At 38.4% G+C, this 17130-nt stretch overlaps 1 protein-coding gene across 1 annotated transcript in view; it reads right to left on the reverse strand.

Annotated features, from left to right (window-relative positions):
- Nucleotides 1-14716, reverse strand: part of FBXL5 (F-box and leucine rich repeat protein 5) — a 55369-nt gene extending 40653 nt beyond the window's left edge. Inside the window, exon 1 of the mRNA XM_027836464.1 lies at nucleotides 14560-14716. Within this exon, the coding sequence (XP_027692265.1) occupies nucleotides 14560-14643 (84 nt within the window). The 5' untranslated portion in view covers nucleotides 14644-14716. The remainder of the gene's footprint in view (nucleotides 1-14559) is intronic.
- Between the last annotated feature and the right edge of the window lie 2414 nt (nucleotides 14717-17130).

Raw genomic sequence — 17130 nt, forward strand, 5'->3', positions numbered from 1 at the left:
AGTGTAGATATACTGAAGGGGCAATGGGTACCTCAAGAATAAAATTACAAACTTGAGAAAGTCTCCCTGAATGGGTTGAGAGCCAAACATAGAGAAGAAAAACTGGGCTGGTCTCAGGTAATGAGATAAAAATTACAATGTGGTTCCCCCAACATTAAGAAGGTCGCAGGGTTATATTAGGGATATTATTTAAAAAAAAAAAAAGGCTGAGACTTTCTCATGTCCACTCGTCCCTACAGGCATTACTAATGTTCAGATTCCTTAAGAGACTGGCCTGTATGGTTTATTTCTAATAAACTTTTCCTCTGGCTGAAAAAAAAAAAAAAAGAGAGACAGACATTATTTGGGACAATATTAAGAAGTCCATAAACCTGTTTTGCAAAGCACTTGGTATAAAGTAGTTGTTCTCCAGGTATATTTCCAAGGATGATAGATTGTATTATAAGCATCTTCTAAAACGTTATCATCTATTAATCAATACAGGAGGTACCTATATAAAATTAAACACTTCGAATACTTTCTGAGTTTGCTATAAGGTATCTAAGCTTTTCTTTCAAAACAAGATACTAAATATTCAGTAAATTGTTTAAGAATGTCTTTCTACTCTCTTCTGGGACAGTTTCACAGCAAATATTAAGGATACTAACCCAGCAACGAAGAGAAATACAGTGCAGAATACAGAAACGACTACATTAACAACAGCAGAAAAATAACGGATTTAGGAGAACATTTAATCTAAAGAGTTGGAAAAGGAGTTTCACAATTTGATCATTTCCCCAAATTTGAGTGTCCAAAAGCAGCAAGGACTGCTACTTGATCTAGTTTTTAATCACTTCAATTAAATGACAAAATTAAAATAACCAAAGAATACACTTCAAAATCAGATTACAGTATCCAAACAAAATTCAAATGCTCAAATCCTGCAAACTGTGAGAAATGTTAACAGTTTGGTTCCCACAGGATTGATAAGAAAACAGGACAGGGGGAGATTAGGTTATTGATTAATTGATTTCTTGACTTATTGGTTTATACAAATATGTAAATAGGACAGGGGGAGATTGGTTTATTGGTTTACACAAATATGTAAACAAGATGAGGGGGAGATTGGTTTTCACAGACTCTGTAGAAACAATAGATATTGCATTGCAAACAGATGTTAAATGGGATGTGCAGCAATGTTGGGACAAGTTCGGGGTTAAAGCCAAGTGATCCTATATAACTACTTGCCCTGCTCCTGTATATGTGTGTGATTCCAAAGAGGGAACACATCCAATTCTCGCAAGAATTGTTAATAAAAGTATCTCTTCTCTCACTCCACAACTGTGATTTCTTTATGACCCAGCTAACTCTTGTTCGGGCCCAGTCTCAGGCTGAATTCTGAATTGAGTCTGGGGTTTTTATAACAAAACCTTAAGACTATTCTCTATCCATTATATCAATTCCCAAGGCCAATAATTAAATGGGGACAGGGAAGAAAGGAGTCATATTGACTAACAAACACAGTGAAGCACATTAGGCAATTAAATGTTTATTGAAATGAATTTATTTTCTGATTAAGTAAACCATAATAACGAAAATGTCTATGACTAAATAAAACTACACCTTCTAAAGGTGCTTTGCAATTAAAACACATATGGTCTGATCTGACTTAATACTACTTTTCAACCATAATTTCAATCTAATGATAATATATCATTAAAAATAAAGGGAAGTAGATGACAGGCATCTTTCTTATGCCAAATTGTATCTGGGTACGCAGAAGAAGTATTCACTAAAGAATACCATTAATAGTTCTTTATGAACCTAATATTCTATTTTTTCCATTTAAAAAAATCTTTGTTTGAAAAAAATGGAATAAGAAAGTTTTCTGAAAACTTAACCGTGAAGATTTCCAGCCTTGTGCTTTGTTTTATCTGTGGCCATGTTTATGCCATAGATTAGACTTTTAGAAGCCTTGTCTGTATCTCAGACAGAAGCTACATAGAAGACATCCTATTTCAAAGGTAAATCTCAAAGTAATGAAATTAGCATATGTACTTTTTTGCTACTAAAAAAAAAAGAGTATTTTTATTTGACCAAGATCAAGGAGAAGAGGCTTGGGGGGGGGGGGGGAGAAACTAACAAAAAAACTTTCAAATATATTGTGCAATTAGTAAACATGTAACCCACTTAAAAACAACAGAAAGGAAAACTAAGACAATAAACAATATGACCAAATATGACCAATATGATTTTATAATGAAAATAATTTAGGCCCCCAAAAGATGAAAAGTACAGAATAATCCTTTAGGAAGGCTCGTGGCACAGTAGACAGCATTGAAGTCTTGGAATCAGTAAAGATCTCTAGATCTGTCAAGGAACTTACATACTGGTTCTGAATAACTTACTCCTTAATAACCTTGGGGAAATTATAACTTCTTTGGAGGTTAGACTAGATGACTTCTATTATCCTGTGACTCAATCAATATGCAATTTATTAAGCACCTACCATATTCCAGGTACTATGCTAGATGCTGGAGATACAAAAATAAAAAGCACAACAATCCCTTCCCTTCAAAATCCTTACTAGAATTCTAAATCAGAAAGCTCTGACCCAGTAGGGCTCTACTCACACAACTCACTGCTTAAAAAATGACAAATGTTTAAAAAAATAAAAATAAAAAGCTATTACAGTTCTCTCTTTTGTCTTAGATTCACAAAAACCCAAATAAGGAGAAAACAGATAGTTGTGATAATAAGTAGGACGCGGAGGCAGAGTAGTAAATAGAAAAAAGTACTGGTTCTGGGGAACAAAGGACCTGGATGTGAACTCCAGCTTTGTTATACTACATGACTCTGAGTTTCTTCATCTGTAAAACAAAAGGGTTTAGTTACAAGACCAAAAAGATTCCTCCAGCTCTAAACCCAGAGTTTGAGGATCTGTCTGCTCCTGTGTACAGGCCAACTTACAAATCAGTTATGTTCACAGCTTAAAGATTACTTGTACAGTACAATTTCAAAAGTACTTGTGATTAATTATAATATATTTAGTCAGGTGATACTGGAATTTTGTTTATTTTAATTCAAACATCTAAAGGTGAATGTGTTTAATTTCTCAAATGTACTATTATGTACAGTCAGGGAGTAAAAGGGCAGAACAGTTAACATTTGGATTGAAATTTAAAAAAAAACAATGATATCATTTCCCAATAACCTCTCCTCCACAATAAAACCCTCTTCCTCATAACAAGGAGCCATAATTATGCAAAAAAACCCAACATGTTGGTGTCTTACAACTTTGCTGTTTCTACGGAGGCTATACCACCATCTTTCCAAACACCTACGTTTACAAGTTTGGAGCGTCAATCATCAATTCCTCTAACTCCTTAACTCATCTTAGTCCTCTTTCCTTCACATTCTGGACTATCCTAGTTCAGGTCATCAACACTTTTTTCCTTGGACTACTGAAATGGCCTAACTCTTCTACTTTCAGTCTCTCATCTTCAATTCATCTCTCCAGAAGCAAGTGCTAAATTGATACTTCTTTTTTTTTAACAGTATTTTATTTTTTCCAATTACATGTAAAGACAATTTTAACATTCTTTTTTTTTTTTTATAAAATTTTGAGTTCCAAATTTTCTCCCTCCTCCTAAGAGGGTAAGCAATTTAATATAGGTTATGTGCAATCATGAAAAACATTTACATATTAGTCATGTTGTGAAAGAAGAAACAGAAGAACAGGAAAAAACTATGAAAAAATAAAGTGAAAATAATATGCTTCAATCTGCATTCAGACTCTATTAGTTCTTTCTCTGGATATGAATAACTAAATTGATATTTCTAAAAGCCAGAGTCTTAACATGTCACTCTCCTACTCAAGTACCTTCAGTGACTCCCTATTGTATTTAGAATAAAATATAAACTCTTTTGTTGGGCATTTAAAGTCCTTCACAATCTGGCTCCAACCTATCTTTCCCAAATTTGTTTCCCATGACTCCCTCAAGCACTCTACAGTACAGCCAAAATGGCCTACATAAGTCGCTACATAAATGGTATTACATTTCTTTCCCCTGTGCCTTTGCATGGGCTATTCCTCCATGTCTGGAATGTCTTTCTTCATTATTTCCATTTCTTGTAATCCCTAGTTTCCTTCAAGATTAAACATACATGCCACCCAATCCATGTGATATAGCAGACACTTAATGTTTATGCATTCACAGATCTCCAGATTCCCCTAGTTTTTAATACTTTACCTGCTATCCCTTATTCTGTATATTTTTATCAACTAATGTTTTTCCTGTTTAATAGAATATAAGCTTATGAAGAAGAGACTATTTTCATCTTTCTCTATGTAACCCTGAAACTACTTAAAATGCCAAGAGTCAATTTTTTTCTCCATTTGTGAAAGGTGAATGGATAAGGCCTACTGCTGCCTATTGTCAATGACCTGGCTAGTAGGCCTTATGTCAGGCCTGCACAACATATGGCTTGCCTGCCAAAGGATTTTGGGGCAGCCTATGAAAAACGTAAAGGATGTGAAAGAAAGTAAAGATGTAATGAGTACTTGGTCCGTACCCAGTTTTCACCCACCTTCCACTAGTCATTATTGTGCCCATCATGTAACTTGGTGGGTGGGTTATCACTGTGCATGTGCTCCTCTTTGTCACATGACCTGCAGCAACCAACCATGGTTAGTCTGTCTCTCGTTACCTTTACTTGGAAAGTGAGCTGCTAAAAATCTATCTGCAGCCTGAAGAAGTATTAATTTATTAAGTATTAATTTTGGCCCCGACCCACTGCCAAGTTGTGCAGTTCTGCCCTATGTAAATGTTTATTTCCTTCTCTCTCCTCCCTTAAAATAACAATTTGGAACATGCAATTTAGCTTTATCCCAAAATTTGGTATATATACAATTTTTCAAATATTGTTTTCCTACACAAACAGAAAGGTATGTAAATTGCATTAAGAAAAATAAGGTAATAATTATAATAGCATTTAAATAATGTCTAAAGGTTTGCAAAGTACTTTACAAATATTATCTCATTTGATCCAAAAAACCCTGGGAGGTACATAACACAACCTTGAAAGGGTCCTTTAAGTATTATAGGATCACTATTTACAGATGAGGAAAACTGAGGCCCAGAGAGGTAAAATAACTTGTCCAAGGTAACACAACAAGTAGCAGAGCTGGGATTCATACCCACATCTTCTGACTCCAAATCCAGTACTTTTTAAGTGATCATTCTTCACAACTCTTCTCATCCAAGCTACACTAACCTTAAAGTTGACTTTTTAAGTTAAATAAAAATAGTAACAAGTTTTTCTACTTCTTATAGGGCTCAATGGTACTAGGACATAATGCAAAAGACCCCAGTCACCCACAACCACATAACTTGGACAGGCTGGATACAAGGGTAGGGAACCTGTGGCCTCGAGGCTACATGTGGCCCTCTAGGTTCTCAAGTGCAACCCTTTGACTGAATCCAAACTTCTACCCCATGGGAATTTTGTCACAATCAATGGTAGTCTTTTAGAGAACAAGGTAACCAAATCAACAAAAGACAGCGCAATACAGGCATACCTCATTTTATTGTACTTTGCAGATACTGCATTTTTTGCAGACTGAAGAAATGTGGCAACCCTGCACTGGGCCAAATCTACTGGTACCATTTTTCTTTTTTTTTGTTTTGTTTTGTTTTTTAGGCAATTGGGGTTAAGTGACTCGCCCAGGGTCACACAGCTAGTGTCAGGTGTTTGGTCTGAGGCCGGATTTGACCTCAGGTCCTCCTGACTTCAGGGGCGGTGCTCTATCCACTGCCCCAATTGGTACCATTCTTCCAATAGCATGAGCTCACACATCGTGCCATTGTATCCCATTTTGGTAACTTGCAATATTTCAAACATTATAATTGTTGTTGTATTTGTTGCTGTTATTATATCTGTTATGGCGATTTATGATCAGTGATCTTTGATGTTACTATTCTAATTGTTTTGGGGTGCACCACAACAAATACGTGTTCTGATTGTTCCAACCATCAGCTGTTCCAGGTCTCTCCCTCCCTCTCCTCCAGCCTCCCTATTTCCTTAGACACAACAACACTGAAGTTAGGTCAACTAATAATCCTACAATGGACTCTAAGCATTTAAGTGACAGCAAGAGTCAATGAATGCAACAAACTTCATTGTTTTCTTATTTTAAGGAATTTGCTGCCATTCCAACCTTCAGGAACCCACCACTTGAACCAATAAGCAGCCATCAACATCCAGGGAAGACCCTCCACAAGAGAAAAAGATTAGAATTCACTGAAGGCTCAGATGGTGGTTAGCATTTTTTAGCAAATTTTTTTTAATTAAGGCTTGTACATTTTTAAGACATATTATTGCACACTTAATAGGCTACAGAATAATATAATATAAATTTTACATGCACTCATTTTATATGCTTTATTGTAGTGGTCTGGAACTGAACCCACAATATCTCCAAGTTATGCCTATATCATCCAGGCTCTGAAAAAATAAGAAACTGATTATATAGGAAAGTATCCAACATAAAGGATAGCTCAAAATCTGATCCCTCTAAATTGCTGGTATAAACTGAATACTTCAATAACCCAGATCTTCTGATAAATACCAAGAACATGGGAAGGAAGAGAAGTTATTCCAAATATGTTTTTATCAGCATAATGGAACTCCCAAACTGGGGCAAGGAGATCTTTAGTGACTTGCCCAAGTTCACAAACCTAGTCCTATGTAAGAGGCAGACTCTGAAACTAGGGTCTTCCTGACTCCAAGGCTGGCCAACATTTTGTCCACTATATCATGCTACACTTCTGAGGCTATAGGCCCTGTCTTCCCCACAAGATATTATTAATGTTGCTTGCTTTTCCCTTTTCAAAGTCAATTTGACAATGTATTCTTGTCAATAAGTGTTTTATTAAGCTGAAGATATAAAATTAAAAGACAGTACCAGCCTCTCAGTAAGTTTACAATCTAATTGCAAGGACAGAGACATGCACAGAAGTAACAATGACTTAAGGTAGTATAAATGGAGAAAAGGAAAAATCCATACAAAAAGTACTCTGAAAATCTGAGGAGGGGAGAAAGGGAACACTTTTGACTAAAATGATCTGGGAGGGCTTCATGAAAGAAGTGGCACTTGAGCTGAACCTTGAAGGAAAGGATTTCAACAGGCACTGAGATAAGAGAGCACATTCCAGATATGTAATATGCTTGACTAGAATAAAGAGTACATGAATTGAAAAAAAACAACTCTGAGGTACCACCTCACACCTATCATATTGGTTAATATGACAGAAAAGGAAAATGATAAATGTTGGAAAAGATGTGGGAAAATTGGGACACTAATACATTGTTGGAGTTGTGAACTGATTCAACCATTCTGGAGAGCAATTTGGAATTATGCCCAAAGGGCAATCAAATTGTACATACCTTTTGATTCAGCAATACCACTTCTAGGGCTGTATCCCAAAAAGATCACAAAAAAGGGAAAAAGGACCTCCACGTACAAAAATATTTATAGCACCTCTTTTTATGGTTGCAAAGAATTGGAAATTGAGGGAATGCCCATCAACTGGGGAATGGCTAAACAAGTTGTGGTATATGAATGTAATGGAATACTATTGTTCCATAAGAAATGATGAGCAGACAGATTTCAGAAAAACCTGGAAAGACTTGCATGTATTGATGCTGAGTAAAGTGAGCAGAGACAAGAGAACATTGTACACAGTTAACAGTAACACTGCAATGATCAGGCACGACTGATTTAGCTCTTCTCACCAACACAACGATCCAAGACAATTCCAAGAGACTCATGATGGAAAATGCTATCCACATCCAGAGAAAGAACTATGGAGTCTAAATGCAGATCAAAGCATATTATTTTCACTTTTTGTTTTTTACAGCTTTTCCCTTTTGTTCTGTTTCTTCTTTCACAACATGACTAATATGGTAAAGTTTCCATGATTGCACATATATGACCTATATCAGATTGCCTGCTGCCTTAGGGAGGGGGAAGGGAAGTGAGGGAAGGAGAAAAATATGGAACTCAAAACGTTATAAAAATGAATGTTTAAAACTATATATATAATTGAAAAAAATACTTACAAAAAAAAGACTACATGAATGTATAATTCAAAAGCAATTTATAGATTTAAAAAGGTACACTTAACCCAAGTCGAACCCAGATTGCTCATGTCCTTAAATGCCAGGCCAATGAAATTACATTTTATCCCATAAGCAGTAGAAAGCCAATTATAGTTGTTGAGCAAGAAAGAAACATAAGACCTGTGCATTAGAAGATTATTTTGGCAGCTATATTAAAGAAAGACTGTGAAGAGGAGAGGAGAAACCTGAGGTAAAAGACTGGTAAGGAGGTTGATAGCATAGTCCAGACAAGAGGTGATAAGGTGTGGTAACAGTGTGAATAGAGTCAAGACAGACACAAGAAATACTATGGAAATATAATCAATTTCCTATGGAAATATAATCAATAGGACCTTGCAGGTAACTACAACATCAGGGTCAAGAGAGTAAAGAGAGTCAAAGATGATGCTGAGGTTTCAAGCCTGTTTAACTATGAGGATGACAATACAATCAAAAGAACTAAGGAAACTAGGAAGGGGAGTAAGCTTAAGGCTGAGAAATACCAATTAATCTGGGGCAGCTAGGTGGCGCAGTGGATAGAGCACAGGCCTTGAAGTCAGGGGGACCAGAGTTCAAATCCAGCCTCAGACCAAACACTTGACACTAGCTGTGTGACCCGGGGCAAGTCACTTAACCCCAACCACCCCCCCCCCAAAAAAAATACCAATTAAGAGTTCAATCTTAGGTATTCGATTTTTGAAGTACCTGCAAATATAACAAGGCACCTATGTCCAGCAAACAATTGGAGATGTAGAACTATAGCTCAGGAGAGAATGGGGTTACATATAAATTGGGAGCTGATAATTGAGCACATAGGAACAGATGAGATCTCTAAGGGGAAAAGTGTGGAGAAAAAGGAGATGAATTGAGATAATAAATATTTTCAGTAAAATAGCAAGACATCAGATAAAGTCACAAAAGGAATTTTCAATTCTATATACCATGAACAAGAATCAAGAAATACTTAACTTTTACACAATAACAAAAGTATTAAATATCTAAGCACTGACTTATCAAGACAACTTCAAAATTATTTTGAGAGAAATCAAGGAACTAAACAAATAAAGGGCTCTCCTTTGCTTGGTGAGGTAAAACAAATAAATTGATGGGTGTAAGTTCTTTCCAAAATAATTTGCAGACTTAACAAATACCAATCACAATACAAAAAATTTACTTTATACAGTTAAAGTCATGACAAAATTCTAGCAGGCAAGAACTTAAAAATTAAAATGACAGAGAAAGACTTGTCCTACCAGATTTCCATAATAACTATAAAGCAACAATTATAAAATTGTATGGTATGGGGAAAAAAAATCAATACAACAGTTAAGAGAATCCAGAAATAGGATTTATAGCACATGATAAAATCCTAAAAAGAACTTTCAGTAAAATGAGTATCTAATGTGAAAATGACAGCAAATAAACTGATAGATGAAAAATGGATTGAGACTCATGCCTCACTATATAATAAACACTTTGCATCATATTATAAATACTAACTAGATAAAAAATTAAATAATGTCATTTTTAAAAGCCAGAAGAAAAAAAGTCTCAAATATGAAGATGAACATTTTATTAAGCAAATGGGAAAACAATTTGAAATTTTGAATGGGTTTAACTAAAAAGATTTTGCACAAAAAGAAATGCCTGTAAAGTTAAAAGAAACAGACTGGAGGGAAAAATTTTTTTGCAGTTATGTGTATCAGTTAAAAGACCTGACCAAAGAAACATTGCCTTAGGACAGGGTATTAGAAAAAAACCTACATCATATCTACTGGATATTCAAATATCTCATAGAACTTTATCTGAATCTTTCTTCTGCACTTATACTGTTCTTTATATTAAAGCTAACTATATATATGTGTGTGTATGTGTGCGTGTGTATGTGTATATATGTATGTATATGTATGTATCTTCACTCCTTCCAATTAAATAAATGCAAAAATATTTAGAGTGGGGTCCCTGTTATGTCTATTTTCTATCACCAGAGTAGCTAGCACAGTGTTCAGTAGACATTTAATGTTTGTTATTTGAAAAAAGAAATTTATGTTCCTGTATGTATCTAATATATCAAATAGATAAATTTATGTATTTTAGAAACATTCTGGTAGGCTAGTATAAAATACACTTTTATCTTAAAAGAGACCATTATCATCCTCTTTCCCTTTCCCCCTACTTTTCCCCAATGAAGTAGATCCTTGAGCAGAAAAAGACTAGAATAAGAAGAATGTACCAGGATTCCAAATATATTATAAAACCTCACCAACTCATATGAATTGAGGAAAAGGTCATAACTAGTGAAAAGTCTTAACTACCTCGTAGAAAAACACTCCCATTAAAGTCCTACTTCAATGCATCATAATGGCATGATGGTAACCTTATGTTCTGTAGAACTCAAGTTCAGAGAGGTCCTACCAAAACAGAAAGGCTTCAATTTAAAGGCCCAGTGATGGACTACATCAGTCTGTGGTCCAAAGACCAGGCTAAATTTAGATAGGATCATCACAATTAGTTGTCACCAGGTGATGAATTTTTTCAGTCACAAAAACTCAGCAACTATTAAAGTATAGCAAAGTTGGACAGTATTCACATATTAAAGAAATGAAGTTTAACTACTTCAATTAATAGAGACATAGTACAGATTTAGAAAACCTGGAATTCTTGCTGCGACTCTGCTAACTGCTTGTATGACCTTGGGCAAGCTATTCAATATTACTTCCCCATCTGCAAAATAGAAATCAACTGCCCTATCTATATCTGTTATTATTGGTTTAACAAGAGTGAAAGAGCGTCAAAAAAGTTTAAACAATTGGGAAATATAAAGAAATGTCATGGACACTACCAAAATCTGGCTTAAGAATGTTGTATTTAATAGCTAACATTTATGAAGCACTTACTCTGGAAAAGGCACTGTGCTAAGCACTTTACAATTATTACCTCATTCCATCCTCACAACAACCCTGGGAGATTGGTGCTGCTTTTATTCTCATTTTACAGATAAGGAAACTGAGCCTGACAAAGGTTAAATGACTTGTCCAGAGTCAAACAGCTAGTAAGTGTCTTAGGTCACATCTGAACACAGATCTGCCTGGCTCCAAGCCCAGTGCTCTATCCACTCTGTCAGCAAGCTACCCACTTGTTTTAATGGTTTAAAATTATTTGCATACATGTCTATTTCTAAAATGCTAGTTCACAAGCCAGTAGTGAATTATGAATTGACTCTTACAGTTACTTAGTACTCAATCTCTGTGCCCACCAAATAATTTAGAATTTAAATAAAGCATACTTTGTAGCCTTTTCTTTAAAACATGTATAATGAGAGGTAACATGATAAGGTAGATGGAAAGGAGCAGGTCTCAAAGTCAGGAAGACCTGGCTTCAAGTTCTGCCTCTGACACATACCTGCTGTGTTACCCTGGGCAAGTCACTGAACCTTTCAGTGACCCAGGCAACTGTAAGCTTCTGAGCCAGTGCCCATCTGCACTGGAGGAGTTAGTTACCTCATCACAGTGTTTTAAGTTTCAAAGTGGTCAATATAATTGAGATGATGCCTCAGAATTTTAAGATATTATCTGAAGTAAGGATAACTATTTTTCCATCTAATGCTTGAAATATTTAGCTGGGGAAGTTTCCCACTTCAGTTCTGAAGGCTGTAACAATTCAAGTCCAGGAGAAACCCAAATGTTATCTCACAAGGGTGGAGCCCAATCCTTTCCCAACAACTAAAAAGTTCAGTATTTTCACATGCACATTTACAACTTCTAGACTCTCAAAGTGATTGGGGGGGGGGGGAGCAGCCTTTCCATGTATCCCCATGGCTATAGTATCAGGCATATAGTAGGCACTTATCATTTATCAATGAAGCTATGGTCACACAATGAAGATTATTAAGTGTTTGCATAAATAAAATCATTCATTTGGATGCTACTCCATCAAAACTTGATTATCTCAAATAGTTGCTAGTGAAGTTCATTTTAACATTCTGTCCAAAGGGAAGAAAAAGTTTTTCCTAAACAAACTAATGGGTAAACATTACAAAAATATGTAATTTACAATACTTACGGGAATAGTCAGTAAATTTTTTTCTCAATTTTCTAATCATTTCATGTACATCAGAATTTTCTTAATTTCTAATTCAGTGAAAAGAGGAGGCAAAGTGTTTCATCATAAAACACCAAACAACCCAATGGGCATATCTCATTAGGTCCCACTAATCCAGATTCTATCAATTAGCATTTGGTCTTTAAAATCACAGAAATTTAACATTTTTTCTTCATCTGTAACCATAAGTGTTGTAGAGGTCACGGAATATTAAAGCTTGTTTTCAAAAAGTTACTACTAAACAACTGACTATTCTGTTTTATAATGTCCAGTTTTGTCTACTGTTCAGGTCACATGCTTTTCCCTCTCGGGCTTTTTTCTATCTTTGGCCATTTCATAACACTGTTGAATTTAGAGCTGGAAGGGAACTCAGAGGTCATCTAACCCAACTGATTTACTTTATAGATGAAGAAACTGAGTTTAGTGTGACTAACCTAAGGTCACACAGCTAATACGCAAATGGAGATTCAGACCAAGACTCTTTGACTTGTTGACCACTCTTTATTTATGCCAGCATCTCTAAGTGGTAGGCAAATAAAATTTTTGAAAAGGACACAAAATCCAAATTTAACAATTTAAAGTGTTGTTCCTTGGTACCGAATTAGCTAAACTACTTGGACATTACCATAAACAACTTGATAGAATTGTTAAAACCTTTCCATCCATCAATGAGATTTTTAATGAACAATAATTGAAATATCCTCCAGGTAAACTTCATGATTACTGACTATCCACATACACACAAAAAAAGTTATTACCTCTTCTGTTTTTCAGGTTAAGTAGACTCTAAAATGTAAAATTTTAAATGCTATGAATTAGTACCTAATTTCCATGTCCTACAGATCATGTGATTTGAGATAATCCATGCCTAGCCTTCCTCCCCATTACCACATATAATCAAGTAAAACACGAATTCAAGATTTTTAAATTATTCTTAATTTATTTATCTTTAGACGGCAAGTTGCAGAAAGACAAGCTTCTGGTTGACTTCAAAATAGTAATTCTGAATCTTGTGCTAAAATGAGACAGGACCTAAGCAATCTCAAAGTGATGAAATCCTTGGCACAGAAATCCTAAAATTTATAAAAGGATTTCAGGACTGGAAACGGGGCCTATGGATAATCTAGTTCATTCCCTTCATTTTGCTGATGAGAAAACTGATGCACAGAATGATCAAATAACTTGCCTAAGATCACACAGGTGAGTGGGGATACAAAACCCAACTAAAGCTCTTTCACTGTGCAGCCTGCCTCCCCACCGAGGGAAATGTTTCTAAGAACTCCGAACTCCATCGGGAGTTCTTAGAGTCAAGAGACTCCTTCTTGGCTCAGGGTCCTTCCAGAAGTGCAGGGAGCTTGGGTGAAGAGAGGACAAACCCTAGTCCTCTGCCAGAGGTGCCCAGCAAAGTGAAGGGGAATGAAGCTTTAGCCCATCCCAACCCCCCATACAAATAAATTTTAAAAATTGGGGGGGGTAATCAAGTCGATTGATAGGATCAAATTGAAACGGGAATCGGGGGAGGGAGGTGGATGGGGGAGAGGGAAGATAAGGAGAAGGGAGTGAAATGGGGGGAAGACTGGGGAAATGGTGAGATGAGGAGGGGGTAGATAGGGAGGGCGGGTATCAGGGAGGCTATCAGTTGGGGAATGGGGGAGATGAAGGAGGGGAAGATAAAGGGGGAGAGGAGGGATTTGGAGGAGATAAAACGGGGGGGAAGATAGGAAAGGAGGCGAGATGGTTGAGAGGAAAAAATGGGGGTGGGAAAAGGAGAAAGATGAGGGGAGATGGAGGAGGACCAAGGAAAGGGTGAGGAGCGGAAATAGGGAAAGGGGTTGATGGGAGAGGGGTGAGACGGGAGAAAGGGGAGGGGGAAGATAGGAGAGGGTGAGATTGGGAAAAAGGGTGAGATGGAGGGGAGGTGAAATGGGGAAAGAGGGGAGATGAGGAAAGAAATAAGGAAGGGGGTTGAGCTGCGGGAGGGGGAGAGGGGGATGGGGGGGATGAGGAAGCCCTCTCCGCCCACGAACTCTCGAGTCTCCAGGGAGACCCAAGGGCCAGGGCGCCGCCAGGGAGGCCTACCTCAGCCCCCGCGCCCCTCGGCCCCAGGGCCCCGGGCGGAGGGCCGGGAAGGCGGGCCCCAGGAGGCAGGGGCCGGGGCATCCCCGCCGAGGCAGAGGCGGTGACAGCTGCGCTGCGCAGCCACTAATTCGCGGGGGCTCCGGGCGCCGCGCAGGCCGCCGAAGAGGGGCCGCCGCCGCCGCCTCGGCCGCCCGCCCCCCGGCCTCCAGGAGATAAAGGCCCCACCCTCGCCTTTACCTTGTCGCAGTAGAGCCCCACCAGCTGCTTCATCCGCCAGTGCGGGGCGGTGAACACGTCCACCTCTTCGGGGAAAGGAGCCATCTCCTCCGCCTCCTCCTCCTCAGCTGCCGCCGCCGCCGCCGCCTCTCCATAGACTCCCTCACCACCGGGCAGAGGCGGCCGCGCGCCGACCGCCCCTCCCCTGCGCGCGCATGCGCCAGCTCCGTGCCGTCAGGCGCGCACTCCCAATGCTCTCCTTCCCCTCCCTCCTGGGGGAGGCCCGTGGGCTCGCGGGCTGCCGCCATGAGGTCGGGGCGGGTGGCGGTGGGGGGAGGGAGAAGGCGCCCAGTCCACGTGACCGAGGCGCGCGCGCTTCCCCAGCTTGGGCTTCATATAGTGCTAACGCTGGTCCTTCTGTTGGCTCCCTTATCCATGCTCTGTCTTCTCCATTCTTCGGCTTTCTTTCCCACTACTTGACCCAGTCACTTCCCCAAGTAAAAAAAAAAAAAAAAAGCCAGATTTTTTTCTTTTGGCGCTATTCAAAGTTATACTTCCCAGCAAAATGTTTTCAACGTGTTGGGGCGGGGGGGGGGGGGGGGGGTGTATTTTCCTCCCCTCCCCCCACTTGTAGTTTTTAATCTCTCAAAACCACCACCACCACTGCCACCCCGCGTTTTTTTTTTCTTGATGCTGTTTTTGATTCATTTTTTTTTTCTTCCTGAGCCAACTATAATAATAGACATGATTGTAGCGTTGTTGTGGTTAGGTAACATCTTTCCACCAGGAAGCGCCAAGCACTGGGTGCCTGGGGCCAAAGTAACCCTGTCGCCCGGATCTCTGAGTGATAAGACTTCTGCGGGCCCATTGACCACGTTCTACCTAGAACTGCCATTTGCAAGAGTTGCTGGAATAGTTCTCTGAATCCCCAAGGCTTAAATGCAGGCAGTTCACATAATCACCGGGATGAAGTGCCATAGGGGCCTTGCATTGTTGTAAGACTGTCTGCTGTGTCAGTTAAACATAGAGAAATCATGATGGCAGAAGGGGAAAAAATGGATGCCCATAGTGAATTGTAATAGTGACTTTTTTATACAGTATAAGCAAAAGCTATTTTGACTTGGGCTAGTTCCCATTACTTCTCTTGTTCTCAGTTTCTTCATCTCTAAAATACGAGAGGATAATGGATTAGATAATCTCTCATTCTGTGCTAAAATTCTTTGATTCCATGTTGATTTTGATTCCATTCTTTTTGTGTGGTTGCAGATGTGAAAGATGCCTAAGAATTACGTGATCACAGAAATAAGAAAGGAAATTGCTTTCTCATTTTCATTCAGTAGGCCAAAATATCTTGATATTTTGATGGCAAAATAGATCTTTTAATAGCAGGAAAGGAGGAGACGGTGATAGGAAGCATACATTTCAGGTACAAGGCAAAACTGGCACTGCCCCACCAAGAAAGAGTAGGTCAATTAGGGCTAGGAGGAACAAAAGAACAGAATTTTAGAGGTAAAATGGAGATGATCTACTTTATCCTTCACCTCCTCCTTCTATATTTAAGGGAACAGTTTCAAAGAAAACTAAGGTCCCACGGCTTTTAAGGACAGAGCCAGGAGTGTAAATTGGTTGGGGGCTCCCATGCCAGGGTTGCTACATTGTCTTTTTGTTCTATTTTGTTTTGTTTTGTATCTCTCTAAGACACCTAGTACAAGTGCTCCTAGTAGGGAAAGTGTTAGTGATAAGCAATACCCCTATATTTTGCCAAGTACCTTGACTAAATAACTAAAGTAAGGAGATTTAGGGGAAAACAAGGATATGGCTAAACTGTCCTAGAAGACTGGTAAAAAGGCATTGACGCTGAGGAAGAGAATTCCAGGTCTAGTTTACAAGACAGAAGTCATTGTTAAAGTCAGGATTAGAGGTTCCTTATATAACCATATAATAGAAAAGTACCAGACTCATACCAGGATAAACCTTTGACCTTGGGTCCACTGGGTAACCTAATGCCCAAAACATAACAATCACAAGATATGTACTGTCAGACTCAGACTGAGGAAGCTTAGACACAAAGTTCTCGCTCTTTAGTACCTATTGCTGCCTCATCTTGCTCTCTGAACTTTTATTTAGAAAATGTCCTCATTTGCATTTCTTATCTCTTGATTGAGCACTGCTAGATTACTTTGCCATCTCCTACTCTGACTTTTCTTTTATTCAGTTCTTTCACTTTAGCTTTCTCTCTAGTGATTGCTCCTGGAAATTATTGTCTTATAATAAGCTTATAAGTTAAGGGTGGGTGCATCAAACAACACAGTGTGGCAACAGAAAAAAGAATAGATCTACCCTAAGAGATTCATTGTGACATGAGATCTGAGCCCTGCTGTCCTCTGAACTGACATCTCCACCCACTACATACCACCCAGCGTTCTGAACACGAATTCAGTTGAGTTTTCTTTAAGTTACAGAACTGAAATAATAACATGAGATAAGTTGGAGTGGTTATCTTTTCCCTTCCAAAGTTGAATTTCAGTTCACATCAGCTAACCATTAACATTTACTCCATAAGCTGACTAGTATGGCATTTTATCACATGAG

Source organism: Vombatus ursinus, unplaced genomic scaffold (genome assembly GCF_900497805.2).
Source record: "Vombatus ursinus unplaced genomic scaffold, bare-nosed wombat genome assembly UNPS02014818.1, whole genome shotgun sequence".
In the NCBI taxonomy this organism is placed as follows: domain Eukaryota; kingdom Metazoa; phylum Chordata; class Mammalia; order Diprotodontia; family Vombatidae; genus Vombatus; species Vombatus ursinus.